Below are 19298 nucleotides of genomic sequence, written 5' to 3'. Positions count from 1 at the left end.
CATATAAATTGGGAGAAGAAGGAATAAAAAAAGTAGAAAATGAGAAGGACCTGGGAGTCATTGTTATGAATAATATGTCACCTGAGAAACATATAAATAAGATTTTTGGAGAAACTTATAATTTAATAATAACAATCAAAGTTGCATTTACATACCTGGATGAAGAAATGGTGAAGAAAATTCTAATCACCCTGATAAGACCAAGACTGGAATATGCAGCAACGATATGGTCACCAAGTACAACAATTATGTATAATTTATTTTTAAATAATACAAAGAGCAATTACAAAATTGGCACCAACACTCTCAAAACTATCATATGAAGAGAGACTAGCAAAACTTGAACTACAGACAATAGAGCAAAGAAGAGAGAGAGGAGATTTGATAGCTATTTACAGAATCATGAAAGGCATAGAAATTACTGATAGAGAGAATCTGATAAAATGGGATGATAGAAATACAAGAGGACACGGAAAGAAAATAAAAAAAGACAGCTATAGAAGAGATCTGAAAAAGAACAGCTTTCCTCACAGAGTAATAGACAGTTGGAACAAGTTAGATGAGAAAGTGGTGTGTGCAAAAACAATACATGAATTTAAAAATAGTTTAGATGAAATGAGATATGAAGACGGGACACCACGAGCATAGCTCCCCTTCCCGTAAAATACAACTAGGTACAACTAGGTAAACACACACACACACACACACACACACACACACACACACACACACACACACACACACACACATATATATATATATATATATGTATATATATTTTTTTGTTTTTATATATATATATATATATATATATATATATATATATATATATAAATGCATTCATATAACAAAAGCTATCTCCCACCTTACACGGGAGTAGAAAAAAATAGAAACCACTCCCACCCATTCCATCCCCTACATACTCCACTCCCCTCTACCTTCTTCCCTCCCTCTTATCTTGGCACCTCCTGGATGATGGGTCATCCCTGCATCTTGTCCACTGCCCTGGGTCAGAAGCAGTGTCGCAAGACACAGCACATCCACAGCAAGGCCGCTTCATTTCTCCGTCCCCTCATGCAGAAAAGTAGAAAACTGGGATAAATTCCTTCGGTCTTCTTCAATTTATTTCTCATACATACTCCCTCACCCCTCCATTCCCCACCCACTCACCCTCATGCATCACAGCATCATCCATACACAACCATTCTCCATTCACCCCTATCTTCTGTCCTCTCCCGTCCTTCCTCAACAGATATTCCCCTTTTTCCCAATGCCCCTTTTACCCCATCCATCCATCTCATCCTAGGTCGACCCCTCATGTTCACTCCTTCCACCTCTGCCTTCCACACCTCTTTTACTAATCTTTCTTCACTCATTCTTTCCATGTGTCCAAACCATCCCAATAGTCTTTCATCAACCCTATCTCCCAACTCCCTTTCCACCCCTGTTCTCCCCCTCACCTCCTCATTTCTCATTCCATCCAGCTTAGCAACCCCTACCATAGTTCTCAGGCACCTTATCTCAAACACATTCAAACTCCTCCTCCTCGTCGCGGCGGAGGTGAGATCGGTGCCGCAGGCATCTCTTCGTAATCACGCCAGTTCCTTTCCAGTCAGGATGTCCCGAAGGTGGCAATACTGCGTCTGTAATTACTTGGATAGACGCCGAAGACGACACACTTCGCCACCACGTTCCTGGTCACGGCGGCACTGATATTCACGAGTTCTCCGGGCACTAGTCACTTATAGTTAATCAGCCGTGTATGGTTGACGGTGATTAAACAGTTCGTATTAATGAGTGGAATTTGCAGTGACCACTCTACAAGTGAATGATGCACATTTGGACCTTCCGAGGACACGTGTGTCCCACCTCACTCTGTGTAGACCCAAGCTAGACTGCTGGTCAAGCTGTGACCGGTCAATCACCTCCCATACTGCATGTCATACACCGTTGCCGTTTTTCTCAATGTCAATTCAATAGTTCCGTAGGGAGCGCCATGCAATGTTTATGTGGAAGTTGAAACAGTTCCAATTGTTCCTTGAGGGTAGACACTATTCACGAGAGTGGAAGATATGATCCTAACTAGTCTAATTAAAACTAGCCTAAACAATAAATGGCAAGCGCGCAGGAGGGGTATAACCGTTAGACCTAATTCGAACGGTAACATTGTAAGAAATATTCTTATTCTATTCGTAAAGTAGCAACTTACAACTGCAATAAGAAACAGTAAACTTGAGAAATTGTGGAATCCCACACTTAATATTAAACATTCGTGACTTTGCACGTAGGCCTACGTAAACACTTGGAACTAATGGGAGGGGAGAGGGTTTCCCTGAGTAATTAGAAGTCTCTCTCGAATTCGTTAAGGCACTGTAACTGATTGTCAAGTTGGCACAATAGTTAATGAGGATAAGGAGAAGGAAAAATATCAAGAAGTAGTTACTATAGGTCAGAGTTCCGGAGATTTCCAAGAGTATAGGGAATTGATGGCCGAAACGGGGAAAAAGGAAACGAAAGACTGTGGAACCTGCGACGGCTAGGCCCATGAGCGAAAGTATTTGGTAACTGGTTTGAGAGCAGACGTAAGAAAATGAAAAGTAAGGGTAGGCCGTGTGTCACGACCCAAAGTTGTGACACTCCTCACGAATTGTACTTCTATAGGTTGCCCAATTTAATTCGTTTTCTTTTATTTGTGCCTTAGTCCGATAAATAATCAGGATAGTTGAAAATTGTACAAGAAAATTACACTTCATGGTAAATTTTCATATCAAATATATACCTAAGAATCCTAAGTTGCAAATAGTTTATCAATTCCTATGCATGTATTTGATTATACTATTTTAGAGCATGTGTCACAGTTATAATTGCATAACCATATTCACATTTATCTTCTTTTTCTTTTATCATAATTAAGTTGTGTATAGATATATTATTCCGCTATTATGTAAAAAAAAAAAAAATTATCTTGAGGATTTGGGGATTTCATATATGAATTTTCCCCTCCAAATGTGGCGTCGTCAGTCTTCACCTAGGTCTTTTTTTCTTTCTCTATCTATCTCTAATATGACCATTATTTATTTGCTAGTCCAATGATAGATAGGTCGTTGTCACTTGTCGGCGTTACCATATGCCAAAAAATGATTGAGGTGAGTGGAATCTGTTCGTGTTTTTGTCATTGACTCTAGACCATAAAGAAAATATCCCCAAACTTATCTCAATACATTTGTATCCTGTTGTATGTTACTTTTTATATTTCATTTATGTATTTATTTATTAATCTATTTGTTTAGGGGTTCAACACAAGCTTGAATGGCTGTCGCTGATCAGCTGATTTTTCAATTGTAAACATGCAGACGACATACAAAAACACGAGCGTTGTGTGAAAGTTAAGTCCAGAAGCAGACGTAAATTTAGCATATTCCACACTCACTTTCGATTCTCACACATAATTTTTTGTAATCTTAAGCGCAGTTGTGGGTTGTGTGCATGGAAAAATAACAGCAAATCCAAAAAGGTATGGTTTTCATTGACAACCGTCAGGATTTGTGTACATTTACGTCATGATTATATCATGATTATCATGATTATAGACAGTATAAAGTATTACTATTAGTATAGGTACAATATCTAAGGCATTTTTAATAATCTTGTAGCTTCGTGCTTCTTTTTCATTTACATATACACTCTTGTATATATCGCAGTCCAGTTGTCGACGATTCTATGCTGCGCTCATTTGGTGGTGCTCCATGTGTTGACTGAGTCTGAGTTAAACCAGTGTGCAATTTGTATTTGTATATAGTAATAGTTCTAAGCAATAATGATTTTCTTTTATATGTTTCATACAATTGATTTACATTTTTCTGTCACAAATGGTTTATGAGTTGTAATCCTCCACCTTCCTGCCTACGATATGGGAAATTGAAGTGTTTAGGATGGGGAGATGAAGATACGAAACAATATTAAATATACATATCATATATTTATCAAAAGCCCCATTCCACCTTATAAGTGTGATAGCTGAGCCAAAGCATGCACCCATCTAAAAACCCATTTCTTTATCTGAAATTTCATATTTTGCCACATGTCTTTTGTGTTCATACTACTTGATGAACATCATTAGATTACAGAATCCACTTCCAAATTGAGAATTCACATTCTATGTCAGATACAGCCATTACACCAACATTTATTATAAAGAGCAGGATAACAGCACAAGTCATAGATATTTTTGTTTTTATCAGATTGATAACTTGAAACTACCAGAACTTCAATATGTGTGATGATATCTTTGATGCAGTTGAAGAATTAGAGAAATCAGTACAAAAGGCTGGCTATAATGAAGGTTGCCAAGAGAGTCAGCAAAGGGAATTTGAAGAAGGGTTCCAGCTTGGATGGCAGCAAGTATCTTACTTGAGACAAGAGGTCGGCAGAGTGGAAGGTTTGCATTATGCATTTGCATGGATTTGATAGCATGTGACATTACTTGAATGTGTGAATATGAGTAGTGTATGTCATCAATCAAAACATGCTTAAGTAATGCATTTATGATGATTGTGAGGAGAATTTTTATGTGGTTGGATTTAATTTAGTTTTTTTAATGGCTTATCTGAGTAAATGTACAGATGAGTTGTATTTGTTGATCAATACATGTGCTTAGTTTGGTGATGTTATGAATATTTTATAATTTTATATAGGTTTATTGATGGCTCTCCTATGTAATTGTGAAAATGAATTGGATCCACGAACAAGAAAACATGTGGAGAAAATTTTAACCTTAGCTAGGAATATGACCAAATGCAAAGATGGGGATGAGAATTTACTTGAAGCAAATCTTAGAAACCTGCAGATGAAGGCAAAATTTGTTCTTTGTAAATTGAAAATAGATGCAAGATTTGAAGATACAGATGTTGATGCCACTTTTTAAGCTCCATATGTGATAGTAAGTTTATGTCTCTTGTATGTCTTTTTATCATATGGGTTCATAAGTATACAGTCGTACCTCGGTACTCGACCAAATCGGTGCTCGACCAAAAAATTCGAGTAGAAAATGCATCGGACCTCGAACAGATTTTCGGTACTCGACTAGCTCGAACAGCGGGTAAGCGTCAGTTCGACTCAGACCGCCAGCGGAGTAAGACGTACGCAGTTTGTTCGAGTATTTCTTCCCAGATTTAAACTTTTTCGTGTTGCTCTAGCCCTTAATAATGGGTCCAAAGAAAGACAGTGATAAGGGGAAAATTGGTTTCGGTGTTCGAACAAATCGGTGCTCGACCACCACCTCAGAACGGATTATGGTCGAGTACCGAGGTACGACTGTATATTTATTTTCTTCTTTGATAGAGATTATTCTTTCCTTTTTTAGTCTTCATGATTATTAAGATAAGTGCTTATAATCTCTTGGATAGTTGTTCCCTAACTTTTTTGGCATTGTGCTTCCCTTTGGTCAACCTTGTGTGTATGGTGCACCATCCTGCCCTCAAACTCCATCCTCAAAAAGAAAGACTTCATCTTCAAATGGGCTGAATTAATTTATTCCCAAGGGAAACAGTAACTATTCTCATATAAATCAACATGCCTTTCCTATGAAGATCATAATCCTTCTTCAGTTTAGGAATTTTTGCTCAGTGGGAATTTGACCAGGTATGTTATTCAATTGGGATCCCTGTTAAGCCAAGGGTATGCAGTGCCAATTTTAAAGATGTAGGAAGGCTGGACAGAAACCTGCCATCCCTATCATGTTTCTGTATACAATAAAAAAAAACAGATTACAGGATTTAATTTTGCCATAAAAAAACAAGATAGAATTGTTCCTCTCTTCCTTCCCCCACCATCCCACCAGTCACCACCCACTTGGAGAGGTAGCCAAAGGAGCGCTCTGACTATCTGGCACCACTGCACTCGTGGCCATGGGTATTGTTCCTGCTTCAACTTTGGGAGGGCTGGATGTTTGAGCCAGAGGAAATGTCATGCATTTGTTCATATTACACTTTTATGGCTCCCCAACCCCATTCTGTAATTGCAGATGTCAAAAGTGGTGCAGTGGGCTGCATTTGAGTATGACCACCTAATCAGTATGATCAAGTTGATTATACTGGCTACAGACTTCATTCACAACCACAGCCATTCCGATATACATGACATTTAACATGCATTTTACATAATCTATACAACATTACCAAGCTGGAATAAACTACTCTGATGAGGGACAGAGGCTGTATCATCAAAGGTTCTGCACTGGAGCTTAAGGCTGATTGCACACACACACAGAACAATATGAAATCAGTGCAAAGGAAGTAAAGAAAGTTAGTTCTGAAAAGGACCTAGGAATAATTATCACCAAAGACATGTCCCCAGACAAACATATAAACAAAATAGTTAGAGAAACCTACAATTTACGGAGATCAATAAAGGTGGCTTTTAATTACTTAGATGAGGAAATGGTAAAAAAAAAATATTATTCACACTGATAAGACCAAGATTGGAGTACGTTGTGACACTATGGACACCTAGAACAAAAAAGAATATAAAGAAAATAGAATCCAAAGAGGAACAACAAATATGACCCCAATACTTTCAAAATTGACATACAAGCAAAGATTCTCTAAATTGGAACTACCAACCCTGGAACAAAGAAGAGAAAGAAGCGATCTATTGGCCATTTACAGAATCATGAAAGGCATGGAAGTCCAACAGAGAAGACTTATTAAACTAGGATAAAAGAAAAACAAGGGGACATGAAAAGAAACTCAAAAAGGATAGTTATAGAAGAGATCTGGAAAAAAAACTGTTTTCCACACAGAGTGGTCGATGTTTGGAACAAATTGGATGAAACAATAGTGTGTGCAAACACCATACAAGAATTTAAGAACAAACTTCTTGTATAATACAAAGATTGTCTAAACTGGAAATACCATCCCTGGAACAAAGAAGAGAAAGAGGCGATCTATTGGCCATTTATAGAATCATGAAAGTCATGGAAGTCCTTGACAGAGAAGACTTTTTAAGGTGGGATAAAAGAAAAATAAGGGGGACATGAAAAGAAACTTGAAAAGGATAGTTATAGAAGAGATCTGAAAAAAAAAGTTTTCCACACAGAATGGTGAATATCTAGAACAAATTGGATGAAACAATAGTGAGTGCAAACACCATACAAGAATTTAAAAACAAACTAGATGTTGCGAGATACAAAGATGGGTCACTACAAGCATAACTCCCCTTCCTGTACAATACAGCTAGATAAATACACACACACACACCTAAACTATTGTACATATATGTAAATGATAAATTAAAAGACAAACACAGAATTGTAAAACTGCGTGAAGGAGATAAAGAATATATAGTTGACACAGAAATGGAAGAGGTTATGATCAGGCATTTCAGGTCTGTTTTTACAATTGAGAGCTTGCAAATTTGGGAAGATGGACAATGAGAAATATCCCCTAATATGAAAGAAATAAAGGTAACACAGAAAGAAATAAGAGACCAAATAAAAAAAAACCTAGATGTTAGGAAATCGTATGGACCGGATGGAATTGCAAATTGGATACTGAAAGGGTGTATAGACGAAATGATGTACAATTTATACAAGATAATAGACTTTTCACTCAAAGAAGGAAAGCTACCAATAGATTGGAAAGATGCAAACATAGTACCAATATATAAAGGAGGAAACAAAGAAGACCTTACAAACTTCAGACCAGTATCCCTTACAAGCACAGTAGCAAAAATATGCGAAAAGGTAATCTGAAACAAATGGATCAAACACTTTGAAGAGAATAAAATATTAAACCCTAAAAAATTTGGCTTTAGAAATGGAAGATCATGCACCACAAACTTAATATGCTTTTACTCAAGATTAATTGAGATAATACAAGAAAGATTTGCAGAAGGCCTTTGACAAAGTACCACATAAAAAGTTAATAAGAAGAATTGAAATAATAGGAATACAAGAGAAGCTACTGGAATGGATGAAGGATTTCTTAAGGGGAAGAAAAATGAGAGTGGTACTTGGAGACAAAAATTTGAACTGGGAAGATGTGATAAGTGGCATCCTGCAAGGCTCTGTACTGACTCCTTTAATGTTTGCCATATATATAAATGATATGGATGAGGGAGTGAAGTGTCACATGAACTTCTTTGCTGACGATGCCAAATTACTCAAGAGAGTAATCACAGAAGAAGATTGTAGATCACTACAAGAAGACCTGGACAAAATATGGGAATGGAGTCAGAGGTGTGAAATGAACTTTATCTCTAAGAAATGTAGTATAATGGAATTTGGAAAAAGCAAAAATAGAATATCGGGTCAATATAGAATTGGTAACAAGGAAGTCAAAAAAGTCGACTCAGAAAGAGACCTGGGAGCAGCTGAAAAAATACACGGGAGCAACGAGCGATTTTGCTCGGGAAAGTTCCAATGTCACTCTCGCAAATCCAATAGCGGGAGCGATCCCCCACAAAAAATTGCTCCCGCGGCAAGATTCAACGTTTTTCATGCATTATCAATCATTTGGCAATCCCTGAATCCCATCACCATTGATGAAAGGATCAGAGCAAACACAACTTACCTGTGATCAATCATTGCATTATCAATCGATATCATAAATGCAACGCATCAATCAACTTTAATTTATTGATGTTCGTACGTGTGTGTACGCGGTATAGCTGCTAGAGTTCAATGGCTTACCTAGCCTAGCTTCATATCAGCTGCATGCGCGCGTATACTACATGTTGACTAGACTCTACATGACTATCGTGCTACATAATGTCGCTATTTGCAAATTGCATGGTACCTGTATGCAGGGAAGTTCATTGGTTGCATGCAGCTAGCTGCCCAATCAATGCGCTGACTACATATACAATGCACCATACCCAATACCACATCACCGCATGCATACGTACACTGTACATATGCAAACTCGCTCGAGGCCTAGGAGGGAAACTGGGAAATCCCATTTATAACCTTGTTCGCGTATTTATGAGAAAACAAAATAGAATCAAATGTTTGGTTAGTAACTGAAAGTAAATAAATTTAAGTATAAATATGAACATTTGATAATTATATATTTAGTTCATAAATATGGATCTTTGGAGGGAGAATAAAAAATAAAAAAATAAAAAATGATTCGTTAGCTAGCTTAGGTTTACGGTAGCTAGGTCTACATTCGTACGTCACGTCCATGCCAAACTTTCGATGATCGTACATCATGGAGTGATTTCTAGTGAAGCGAGTGAAGATGGTTTGCCCTCAGATTCAGTCTTTTCAGAATCGAGGGAGAGTGTTTTGACGGCAGGAACCGCCTCTGGACCTGCAAAGCCTAATTAAAAATCTACGGGCAAGGGCCAAGGAAAACGAAAACCAGTAAAGCATGAATCTACTATACGCTCGTGGAACCTAGATTAGCTTGAAATGGATCAGAGCAGTGATGGTACTCTAACGGCGTACTGCAAGGCTTGTTGTGCATTTCCACTCCCAACCACTGCCAGTGGAAACAGAGGCACTGTGTCTACCGATCAATTTCAACTGGGAAGCCAACATGTTAAGAAATTGAACCTGCAAAAACATGGCTCTGGAAGTATCAAAAATGGCTCTGGTAATTAAAAAAATGGCTGGTGAAATTAGAAAAAAAATGAAAAATGGCTCTGGAAAATAAAAAAGTATTTTTTTCCCTGCCTGGGAGTGATTATCTCAAGTGACTTAACACCTGATAAACATGTCAATGAATTAGTTGGAGATACTTAACTTATTAAGATCAATAAAAGTGGCCTTCGACTACATGGATGAAGAAATGGTAAAGAAAATAGTGGTTGCAGTAATAAGACCTAAACTGGAGTATGCTGCAGCACTATGGGCACCTAGCACACAAAAAAACATAAGAAAATTAGAAAGAATTCAAAGAGCAGTAACAAAAATGGCACCCACCCTATTAAATTTGACATACAAACAAAGACTGGAAAAATTACATCTATCAATACTGGAACAGAGAAGAGAAAGAGGTGATTTGTTGACCATTTATATAATTATTAAAGGGATGGAAATTCTTGATAGATGGGACAGAAGAGAAACAAGAGGACATGAAAAGAAGCTAAAGAAGGAGAGTTCCCACATAGAGTGATTGATGTCTGGAACAAACTAAATGGAGAAAGAGTGATTGCCAAAATTATACAAGATTTTAAAAAGAAACTGGATGCAGAGATATGAAAATGGGTTACTACGAGCATAGCTCTCGTCCTGTAAAATACAACTAGGTAAATACACACACACAAAGAAGAGAAAGAGGCAATTTGATAACCATCTGCAGAATTATGAAAGGGATTGAAATCCTTGATAGGTATGATCTACTTAAATGGAACAGAAGAAATACAAGAGGACACGAGAAGAAACTTAGGAAGGACAGTTACAGAAGAGATTTGAAAAAGAACAGCTTTCTGCAGAAAGTAATAGATACATGGAACAAATTGAAAGAGAAAACAGTGAGTACTAAAACTATACATAAATTTAAGAAAGAACTGGATGCAGAAAGATACAACTGTGGGTCTCTATGAGTGTGGCTCTTTTTCTGCGGAATACAACCGGTGTAAAACTAGGTAAATACACACGAAAGAGAAGCAGTTGTATTTTTCATGTGACCTTTATGGCAAAATAAGTATCCAGTTTGATATAGTGTATTAAACACACAAAGTGGAGGATGGAAAAGGAAAAAAAAGGACAAATGAATCAATGAAGAGAGAATTGGACATGAGCAGAGATGAGTCACCACTGGGGGTGATACCGAAAAAATCTTGTTTGAGTGATACCCCAAAATCAACTCAAAGGATGGGACACCAATATTTTTTCAGGGTTTCCAAGAGAAAGAGGATTATTAGGTAAAGGTTTAGATGTAGAAAGAGAAACTAGGTATAACAATGTACCAAGAAATTGGGAAGTTACTGACTTGATGGAGGAACTAATAGATTTGAAAATTGATTATAGAGCAATGCACAGAGAGAAAAGCTATCTATGAAAAGCAAATGAAGAGATGAATAGAGAGCTTAATGATCTAAAAGATGAATTAAAATAGAAGTGATAACGAAAGAATGAAAAATGAAGATAAAAACAAAAATGAAGTGTTGAAAAAGTTGGAGAATCAATTTAGGAGACGGATCTCGTAGAAATAAAATATCAATGAAAGGTAGAACAAGAAAATCAGAAAATAACATTTAAAGAAATAATCAAACAGCAGGTAGAGGAAAATGCTAAAGAAATGGTAATTAAAGCAAAGGAAAAATGAGTAAGAGATACAGTGGATAGAAAAAGTGCATTGTATTTTATGGTATTAGAGAAAAATTTAATGTATACAAATACCAAAGAGAAAAAGAAGAGAAATTTTGCAAAGGCAATAATGAAAGAGGTTCAAGAGGAGGGACAGGAATTGGACAAAAAGATTGAAGAAGTGCATTGGAAGGGATAGTACTCTAGAGAAAAAAGTATAGGCCACTAAAAATCAAACTAAGGTCTCAATTGATAGCTAAAGAAGTACTATCAAAAGCAGCAAAGCTGGCAAATAGTGAAAATTACAAAAATGTATGGATAAAAAAGGAAATGGGTGATGAAGAAGAAGAGAAAGAAAAGACACCTGGAAATTAAACAAACGCAAAAAAAAAAAAAAAAGAGAAGAACGGAGACTGAAAAGAATGAGTTTTTTAAGGAGAGTACTGGACCTGAGGCTAAAAAAATGGTACATCAAAAAAAGAAAACATAAACAAAAAAAGAGAAAAAAAATTAAAAATAACATATATTAACATAGATGGCATGATTTCAGTACAGTACTAAATGAATTAAATGACTATCTGTCAGTAGAGAAACCAGACATAATGGGAATTGTGGAGACAAAATTAAAATGTACTACCATTAAATACTGTGGGACAAGGTCCATACAACCATTGGGCGAAAAATAGAATGGAGAAACAGGGTGGAGGAGTCATGTTTTTGACTAAATAAGGTTTAAAGGTGACAAAGAAAACAGAAGGAAAAAATAATGTGGAATTGATTATGATGAAAGTTGAAAACAGAAACATGAAAAGTAGAAAATTTATAGTAATATATATGCCCCCAAAAACACAGGCTTGGACAGATAGTGATAATTTCAAAATACTGGAAGACATAAAGAATGCATTAATTGAATTATTGAAAGAAGAAGGAAACATTAGTAATTATGGGTGACTTAACTCAAAAGAAATATGTTAGGAAGAAATGACAGTAAAAGGTGGAGGAGAACTTGGGAGAAATATTCTACTGGATATGACCATTGAATATACATTGACTCAATGGGTAAAAGAAAATACCAGATATAGAAACAAGAACCATTGAGACTAGATTTAATATTTACATCAGAGCCTGAAATCATGGATAAAATGAAATTCAAGGCACCATTTGGTAAGAGTGACCCCATACTAATAGAGTTTGAACTAAAATTGATTTGAGAAGAAATGAGAAACATAGAAAAGGAAGACTAATGTACAACAAAATGTATTTTGAGAAACTCAGAATTTTTTTTCAAAATGCGAACTGGGAAAACTTCTGGAATGAAGAAACAAGGAAGGGAAATGGAACATATTAAAAGAAAATTACAAGGGGCGGATAGACAAATATGTACCAAAGAAGAAGAACGAGTGTACATAATGTGCTGGTATAACAAAAAGTGTAGTGAAGCTAAAAATAGAAGAAACGAAGCCTGGAAAAGATGGAAAAAGAAAAAAAAAAATACCAAACAGCAAATATACATCAAACTAAGTATCAAATATGTAAAAATATGCAGGGAAGAAAAAAGTAACTATGAAAACGATATAATAGAAAAATGCAAGGACCAACCTAAACTATTCTACAGATATCTAAATACATACATACATATACCAAGGCTTTTTCCCCCTTACAAGGGAGGTAGCCAAAAAGGAAAAGGCATAAAATCACTCCCACACATTCCATCCCTGAATACACTCCATACCCCTCCACCCTCCCTCTCATCTTAGCACCGCCCAGATGACGGGTCATCCCTGCGCCTTGTCCACTGCCCTGGGTCAGAAGCAGTGTCGCAAGACACAGCACATCCACAGCAAGGCTGCTTCATTAGATCGGCGACCCCCCCCTCTCCGTCCCCCCATGCATAAAGGAGAGGACGGGGAGAAATCCCTTCGGGCTGCGTCAAAAAATTGCTCACCCCCCATCCCCCGCCCCTTCCACCTCATGCATCACATCATCATCCATATACAACCATTCTCCATTCACCCGTCATTCCCCTCTTCCCCAAAGCCCCCTTCACCCCATCCATCCACCTCATCCTAGGACGTCCCTTCATGTTCACTCCCTCCACATCTGCCTTCCATACCTCTTTTAGTAGTCTTTCTTCACTCATTCTTTCCATGTGTACAAACCATCCTAATACTCTTTCATCAACCCTATCTCCCAACCCCCTTCCCACCCCTGTTCTCCTCCTCACCTCCTCATTTCTCACTCTATCCAGCCTAGTAACCCCCATCATACTTCTCAAACACCTCATCTCAAACACATTCAAACTCCTTCTCTCTTATGTTCCATGACAAACAAAAAGATAAACATGAAATAGTGAAATTGCATGAAGGAAATAATGAATATATAGAAGATGTAGAAATGACTGAAATTATGAACAAACATTTTAAATCTATCCGCAATTGAAAGTTCACAAAATTGGAAGGAAGGACAGAGAAAGATCCCCCCAATGAAAGAAATAACAGTGACACAGAAAGGAATAAGGGACCAAATAAATCTTGATGTCAGGAAATTGCACAAGCCAGATGGAATTGCAAATTGGATATTAAGAGAATGTATAGATGAACTAACATACAAAATACACAAGATAATCGATTTCTCACTCAAAGAAGGAAAAGTACCACAAGATCGGAGGAATGCAAATATTGTACTAATATGCAAAGGAGGGGACAAAGAAAATCCAACCAACTTACAAGTGCAATAACAAAAATATGCAAAAAAGTTATCAAAAGTAAATGGATTAAACATTTGGAAAGAGAATAATATACTAAATCCAAAACAATTTGGATTTAGACACGGAAGATCAAGTGCCACAAACTTTATTTGCTTTCACACAAAAAGCTACTAAGAAGAATTGAAACAATAGGTGGAGTACAAGGAAAGTTATTGGAATGAATGAAAGATTTCTTGAATGGGAGAAAAATGAGGGTGGTACTTAGAGACAAGAACTTGACCTGGGAAGAAATGATAAGTGGAGTCCCACAAGGTTCTGTACTGGATCCAATAATGTTTGCCATACATATAAATGTTATGGATGAAGGTGTAGAATGTTATATGAACTTCTTTGCAGATGATGCAAAACAATTAAAGAAAGTAAGTACAGCGGAAGATTGTAAATCACTACAAAAAGACCTGGACAAAGTCTGGGAATGGAGTCAACAGTGTGAAGTGAACTTCAATATCAAGAAATGTAGTATAATGGAATTTGGAAAAAGTAAAAATAGAATAATGGGACAATATAAAATTGGTACAAAGAAAGTTAAAAAAGTCAACTCGGAAAGGGACCTAGAAGTAACTATCAGCAATGACATGGCACCAGACAAACATATCAACAGAATAGTAGGAGAAACTTTCAATTTACTAAGATCAATGAAAGTGGCCTTTGACTACTTGGATGAAGAAATAGTAAAGAAAATATTAGTTACATTGGTAAGACCAAGATTGGAGTATGCTGTGACACTATGGACACCCAGTACTAGAAAGAACATAAAGAAATTAGAAAGAATTCAAAGAACAACAACAAAGATGGCACCAACACTCTACAAATTGACATACAAAGATTGTCCAAACTGGAACTACCAACCCTGCAACAAAGAAGAGAAAGAGGAGATCTACTAACCATATACAGAATTATGAAAGGGATGGAAGTCCTTGATAAAGATGATTTATTAAAGTGGGATAAAAGAAAAACAAGAGGACATGAAAAGAAACTTAAAAAGAATAGTTACAGAAGAGATCTGAAAAAGATTAGCTTCCCTCACAGAGTGGTAGATATCTGGAATAAATTGAATGAGGAAACAGTGTGTGCAAAAACTATACAAGAATTTAAGATCAAACTGGATACTGAAAGATACAAAAGCGGGTCACTACGAGCATAGTTCTCTTCCCGTAAAATACAACTAGGTAAATACACACACACAGGGTGGAGGAGTCATGTTTTTGACTAAGAAATGCTGAAATGTGACAAAGATAACAGAAGAAAAAAATAATGTGGAACTGATTATGATAAAAGTTGAAAACAGTGATATGAAAAGTAGAAAATTTGTAGTAACATATGTGCCCCCAAAAACATACTCTTGGACAGAAAGTGATCATTCCAAAATGTTGGAAGACACAATGCATTAATTGAATTACTGAAAGAAGGAGGAAACATAGTAGTTATGGGTGACTTTAACTCAAAAGAAATATGTTGGGAAGAAATGTCAGTGAAAGGTGGAGAAGACCTTTGGGGAAATATACTACTGGATATAACCATTGAATACATGATGACTCAATGGGCAAATGAATATACCAGATATAGAAACAATGAAGGAAATGGGTAAAGGAAAATACCAGATATAGAAACAATAAAGAACTGTTGAGACTAGATTTAATATTTACATCAGAACATGAAATTGTGGATAAAATGGAATACAAGACACCAGTTGGGAAGAGTGACCACATACTAATAGAGTTCAAACTAAAAGAACAAATTGATTTGAGAAGAAATGTGAAACTTAGAAAAGGAAAACTAATGTACAACAAAATGGATTTTGAGAAACTGAAAATTCATTCAAAATGTAAATTGGAAAAACTTAAATTAAAAAAACAAAGATGGAAGAGAAATGGAACATACTGTGCTATAAGAAATTTATAAAGAGGGAATAGACAAATATGTACCAAAGCAGAAGCAAAAAAGGGTATACATTAAGTGCTGGTACAACAAAAAATGTAGTGAGGCTAAAGGAAAAATTGACAAAGCTTGGAATACATACATACATATACCAAGGCTTTTTCCCCCTTACTAGGGAGGTAGCCAAAAGGAAAAGGCATAAAATCATTCCCACCCATTCCATCCCTGAAAACACTCCACACCCCTCCACCCTCCCTCCCATCTTAGCACCTCCTAGATGATGGGTCATCCCTGCACCTTGTCCACTGCCCTGGGTCAGAAGCAGTGTCGCAAGACACAGCACATCCACAGCAAGGCCGCTTCATTAAATCGGCGATCCCCCCTCTCCGTCCCCCCATATAAAGGAGAGGAAGGGGAGAAATCCCGTCGGGCTGCGTCAAAATTTTGCTCACACACACTACCTCACCCCCCATCCCCCCCGTAAAGGCAAAGCTTGGAATAGATGGAAAAAAAAAAAAAAATGAGTAAGTGGCAAACATATATCAAACTAAGAAATGAATATGTAAAAATATGCTGGGAAGAAAAGAGAAACTATGAAAAAGACATAGTAGACAAATGCAAAGACCAACCTAAACTATTCTACAGGTATGTGAATGGTAAACTAAAAGATAAACAGAAAATAATGAAATTGCATCAAGGGAAAGATGAATATATAGAAAATGTAGAAATGGCTGAAATTATGAACAAACATTCCAAATCTGTATTCACAAATGAAAATATGCAGAGTTGGAATGAAGGAAAAGGAGAAAGATCCCCGCCTCCAATGAAAGAAATAATTGTGATAGAAAGAAATAAGGGACCAAATAATAAACCTTGATGTCAGAAAATCACACAACCTAGACGGAATTGCAAATTGGATACTAAAAGAAAGTATAGATGAACTAATTGACAAAATACATAAGATAATAGATTGCTCACTCAAAGAAGGAAAAGTACCGCAAATTTGGAAAAATGCAAATATTGTACCCATATATAAAGGGGTGATAAGGAAGACCCAATAAACTATAGACTGGTCTCTCTTACAAGCACAATAGCTAAAATATGTGAAAAAGTTGTCAAAAGTACATGGACTAAATATCTGGAAGAAAATATACTGAATCCAAAACAATTTGGCTTTAGACAAGGAAGATCATGTGCCACAAACTTGATTTGTTTTTATTCGAGATTAGTAGATATAGGAAAGGGATGGATGGGCTGATTGTGCTTTCCTAGATTTACAAAAAGCTTTTGATAAAGTCCCACACCCTTATGGCACATATAGAAACGCAGCCACAAGTGAAACAGGTGATGTATGGTAACGTACAGTAAACAAAGGGTCAAGGTCGCATTGCTTATAAACACTATAAAACATACAAAAGAGTTGGAAAAGAGAATATTTTATGATTTTATTGTAATTGATATATGATTTTCTAGCAGCAATAGTTCAGTTTAAAGCAGTGAGTCAGTAGGAACCTTTGATATATATACATATATATATATATATATATATATATATATTATGCATACAAAAGTCTTAGAAAGCTTTCCAATGCATATTGTGCGAACACCACTGAAATTCCATGTCATTGTCATATTGAAACCACCAATTGTTGAGACTTCGGTGACAGAGTAGTGTTGTCCCTCGTTAACCACTTCCATACGGTGACGCCTACGTAGGCGTCATAAGGAGCAAGTGGGTACGCGATGATGCCGACATCGGCGTCTTGATTATATTTATTGTAGTCGTACCTACGTAACCTCCATTCTCTCTAAACTGGCTTCATCATATTTTCTATGGTTATCAAAATTCATGGGTGAAAGAGAACGAACGATTGAGCACTGACTTTATTTTTTATAATGCAATTATTATGACGCAACATCGCACGTCGGGCAGCTAATGCTGCCAGACGTGCGATGTGCCCCAGAGTGAAGAGGTTAATGTCAAGTGGTAGGTCACACCCCTGATTTTGGCAAAATATCTAGTTAAAAAAGTGCGACCTATATGCGAGTATACACGGTAGGTAATTTTATATACAGTCGTACCTCGGTACTCGACCATAATCCGTTCTGAGGTGGTGGTCGAGCACCGATTTGTTCGAACACCGAAACCAATTTTCCCATAAGAAATAATGGAAAGTACACCACTTTCATATTTTGCTATAATTTCCTTCTTCAGTTCAATAGTGGTCCTCACTGTTTTCCTCTTTGCCTTCCCCTTATCACTGTCTTTCTTTGGACCCATTATTAAGGGCTAGAGCAACACGAAAAGTTTAAATCTGGGAAGAAATACTCGAACAAACTGCGTACGTCTTACTCCGCTGGCGGTCTGAGTCGAACTGACGTTTACCCGCTGTTCGAGCTAGTCGAGTACCGAAAATCTGTTCGAGGTCCGATGCATTTTCTACTCGAATTTTTTGGTCGAGCACCGATTTGGTCGAGTATAGAGGCGGTCGAGTACCGAGGTACGACTGTATACATATTTTTGTACATGTTTTTTCTGTAACTAAAACTTTAAGAAAATAGTATTGTTAGTCATGTAGTTCAGTCTAGGGTCACAAGGAGATCAATGCTGGGAATAACATTTTTGGACAGGAAAGAGTTGAGTAAGAGAGAAGACCAACATGAGAGATATTCTTGAAGTGGTAAAGGAGTGGAAGTGGAATTGGGCAGGAGAGGTAATCAGAAAGGAATTTAGATAATAGAGCAGACAAGATGTCACAAGATAGCAAGCATGGAAGAAGGAGACAAGACAGGTGAAGAGATGAGATAGAGAAGTTGGCAAGAGTGATATGGCAGAGGTTGGTATTGTCATGCAGCTCATGGATGAGGTTGGGAGAGGTTTTAGTTCAGCAGTGGACTCAGAGTGGCTGATTGATTGGTTAATAATTCAGTCTAGAGTTATATTTTCTTTTCTTTTCATTTATTTAGGAGACCAGTTGTAATTGGAGTCACCACCAGACCTCATCAGATCAGGAACCAGCTTTTAAAGTTTGAATCAACTCTATCCTTTAAAAGTCCAGAATTTGATGTAGCATCCCCAAGGAACCAGCTTTAATCTAATCAAAGTTGGAATCAAACCTCATCACTTCCTAAGAAACTGTCATAATCAGAATGAAGTCTTTGGAAAAGATTAAGCTGGCCTTGTGCCAAGTGTCTTCTTTTCTTCAGCCAATACTTCCATTCATCAACTGCCACATGGTAGATTTCATTACGCACAACCATTGGGATAATCTTCTGTCTCCAGACTTAAGGATGGAGCTTCTTCAAGTACCAGCAGACCAGCTCTGCTTGATTCCTTCTGCTTCTCTTCAAATTGAAGAAAGTAAAGGTGCTGGTTACATGTACTGTTAAAATTTTGTG

At 36.9% G+C, this 19298-nt stretch overlaps 2 protein-coding genes across 6 annotated transcripts in view; both read left to right on the top strand.

Moving 5' to 3' along the window:
• The first annotated feature begins 3015 nt into the window (after nt 1–3015).
• Nucleotides 3016–19143, top strand: LOC143017868 (uncharacterized). Of its 3 annotated transcripts, none has more exons than XM_076172870.1 (4): nt 3016–3146; nt 4242–4438; nt 4695–4939; nt 18867–19143. In XM_076172870.1, the coding sequence occupies exons 2-3, from the start codon at nt 4273–4275 to the stop codon at nt 4922–4924; spliced, it is 396 nt and encodes a 131-aa protein (XP_076028985.1). In that variant the 5' UTR covers nt 3016–3146; nt 4242–4272; the 3' UTR covers nt 4925–4939; nt 18867–19143. The 3 variants fall into 3 exon arrangements, with proteins under 3 accessions (XP_076028985.1, XP_076028984.1, XP_076028983.1); XM_076172869.1 differs by lacking the exon at nt 3016–3146 and adding an exon at nt 3151–3235; XM_076172868.1 differs by lacking the exon at nt 3016–3146 and adding an exon at nt 3276–3514.
• The window catches only part of LOC143017867 (putative methyltransferase-like protein 25), a 34636-nt gene continuing 34377 nt past the window's right edge, over nt 19040–19298 (top strand). For all 3 annotated transcript variants that reach the window (XR_012965717.1, XM_076172862.1, XM_076172864.1), the window contains exon 1: nt 19040–19266. Coding sequence is in view for 2 of the 3 variants with exons in the window: in XM_076172862.1 (XP_076028977.1) it covers nt 19050–19266 (217 nt within the window). In the remaining variant the exon portion in view is untranslated. The remainder of the gene's footprint in view (nt 19267–19298) is intronic.

Source organism: Oratosquilla oratoria, chromosome 33, assembly GCF_046742065.1.
Source record: "Oratosquilla oratoria isolate Oo_2021 chromosome 33, ASM4674206v1, whole genome shotgun sequence".
In the NCBI taxonomy this organism is placed as follows: Eukaryota; Metazoa; Arthropoda; class Malacostraca; order Stomatopoda; family Squillidae; genus Oratosquilla; species Oratosquilla oratoria.
Note: the sequence above shows the minus strand (reverse complement) of the source record. Positions and strands in the feature narration are given on the sequence as shown.

Coding starts and splice junctions, on each gene's coding strand:
- LOC143017868 (XM_076172870.1), top strand. CDS start 4,273: ATGTGTGATGATATCTTTGATGCAGTTGAAGAATTAGAGAAATCAGTA. Junction 4,439..4,694: donor AGAGGTCGGCAGAGTGGAAG/GTTTGCATTATG, acceptor AATTTTATATAG/GTTTATTGATGGCTCTCCTA.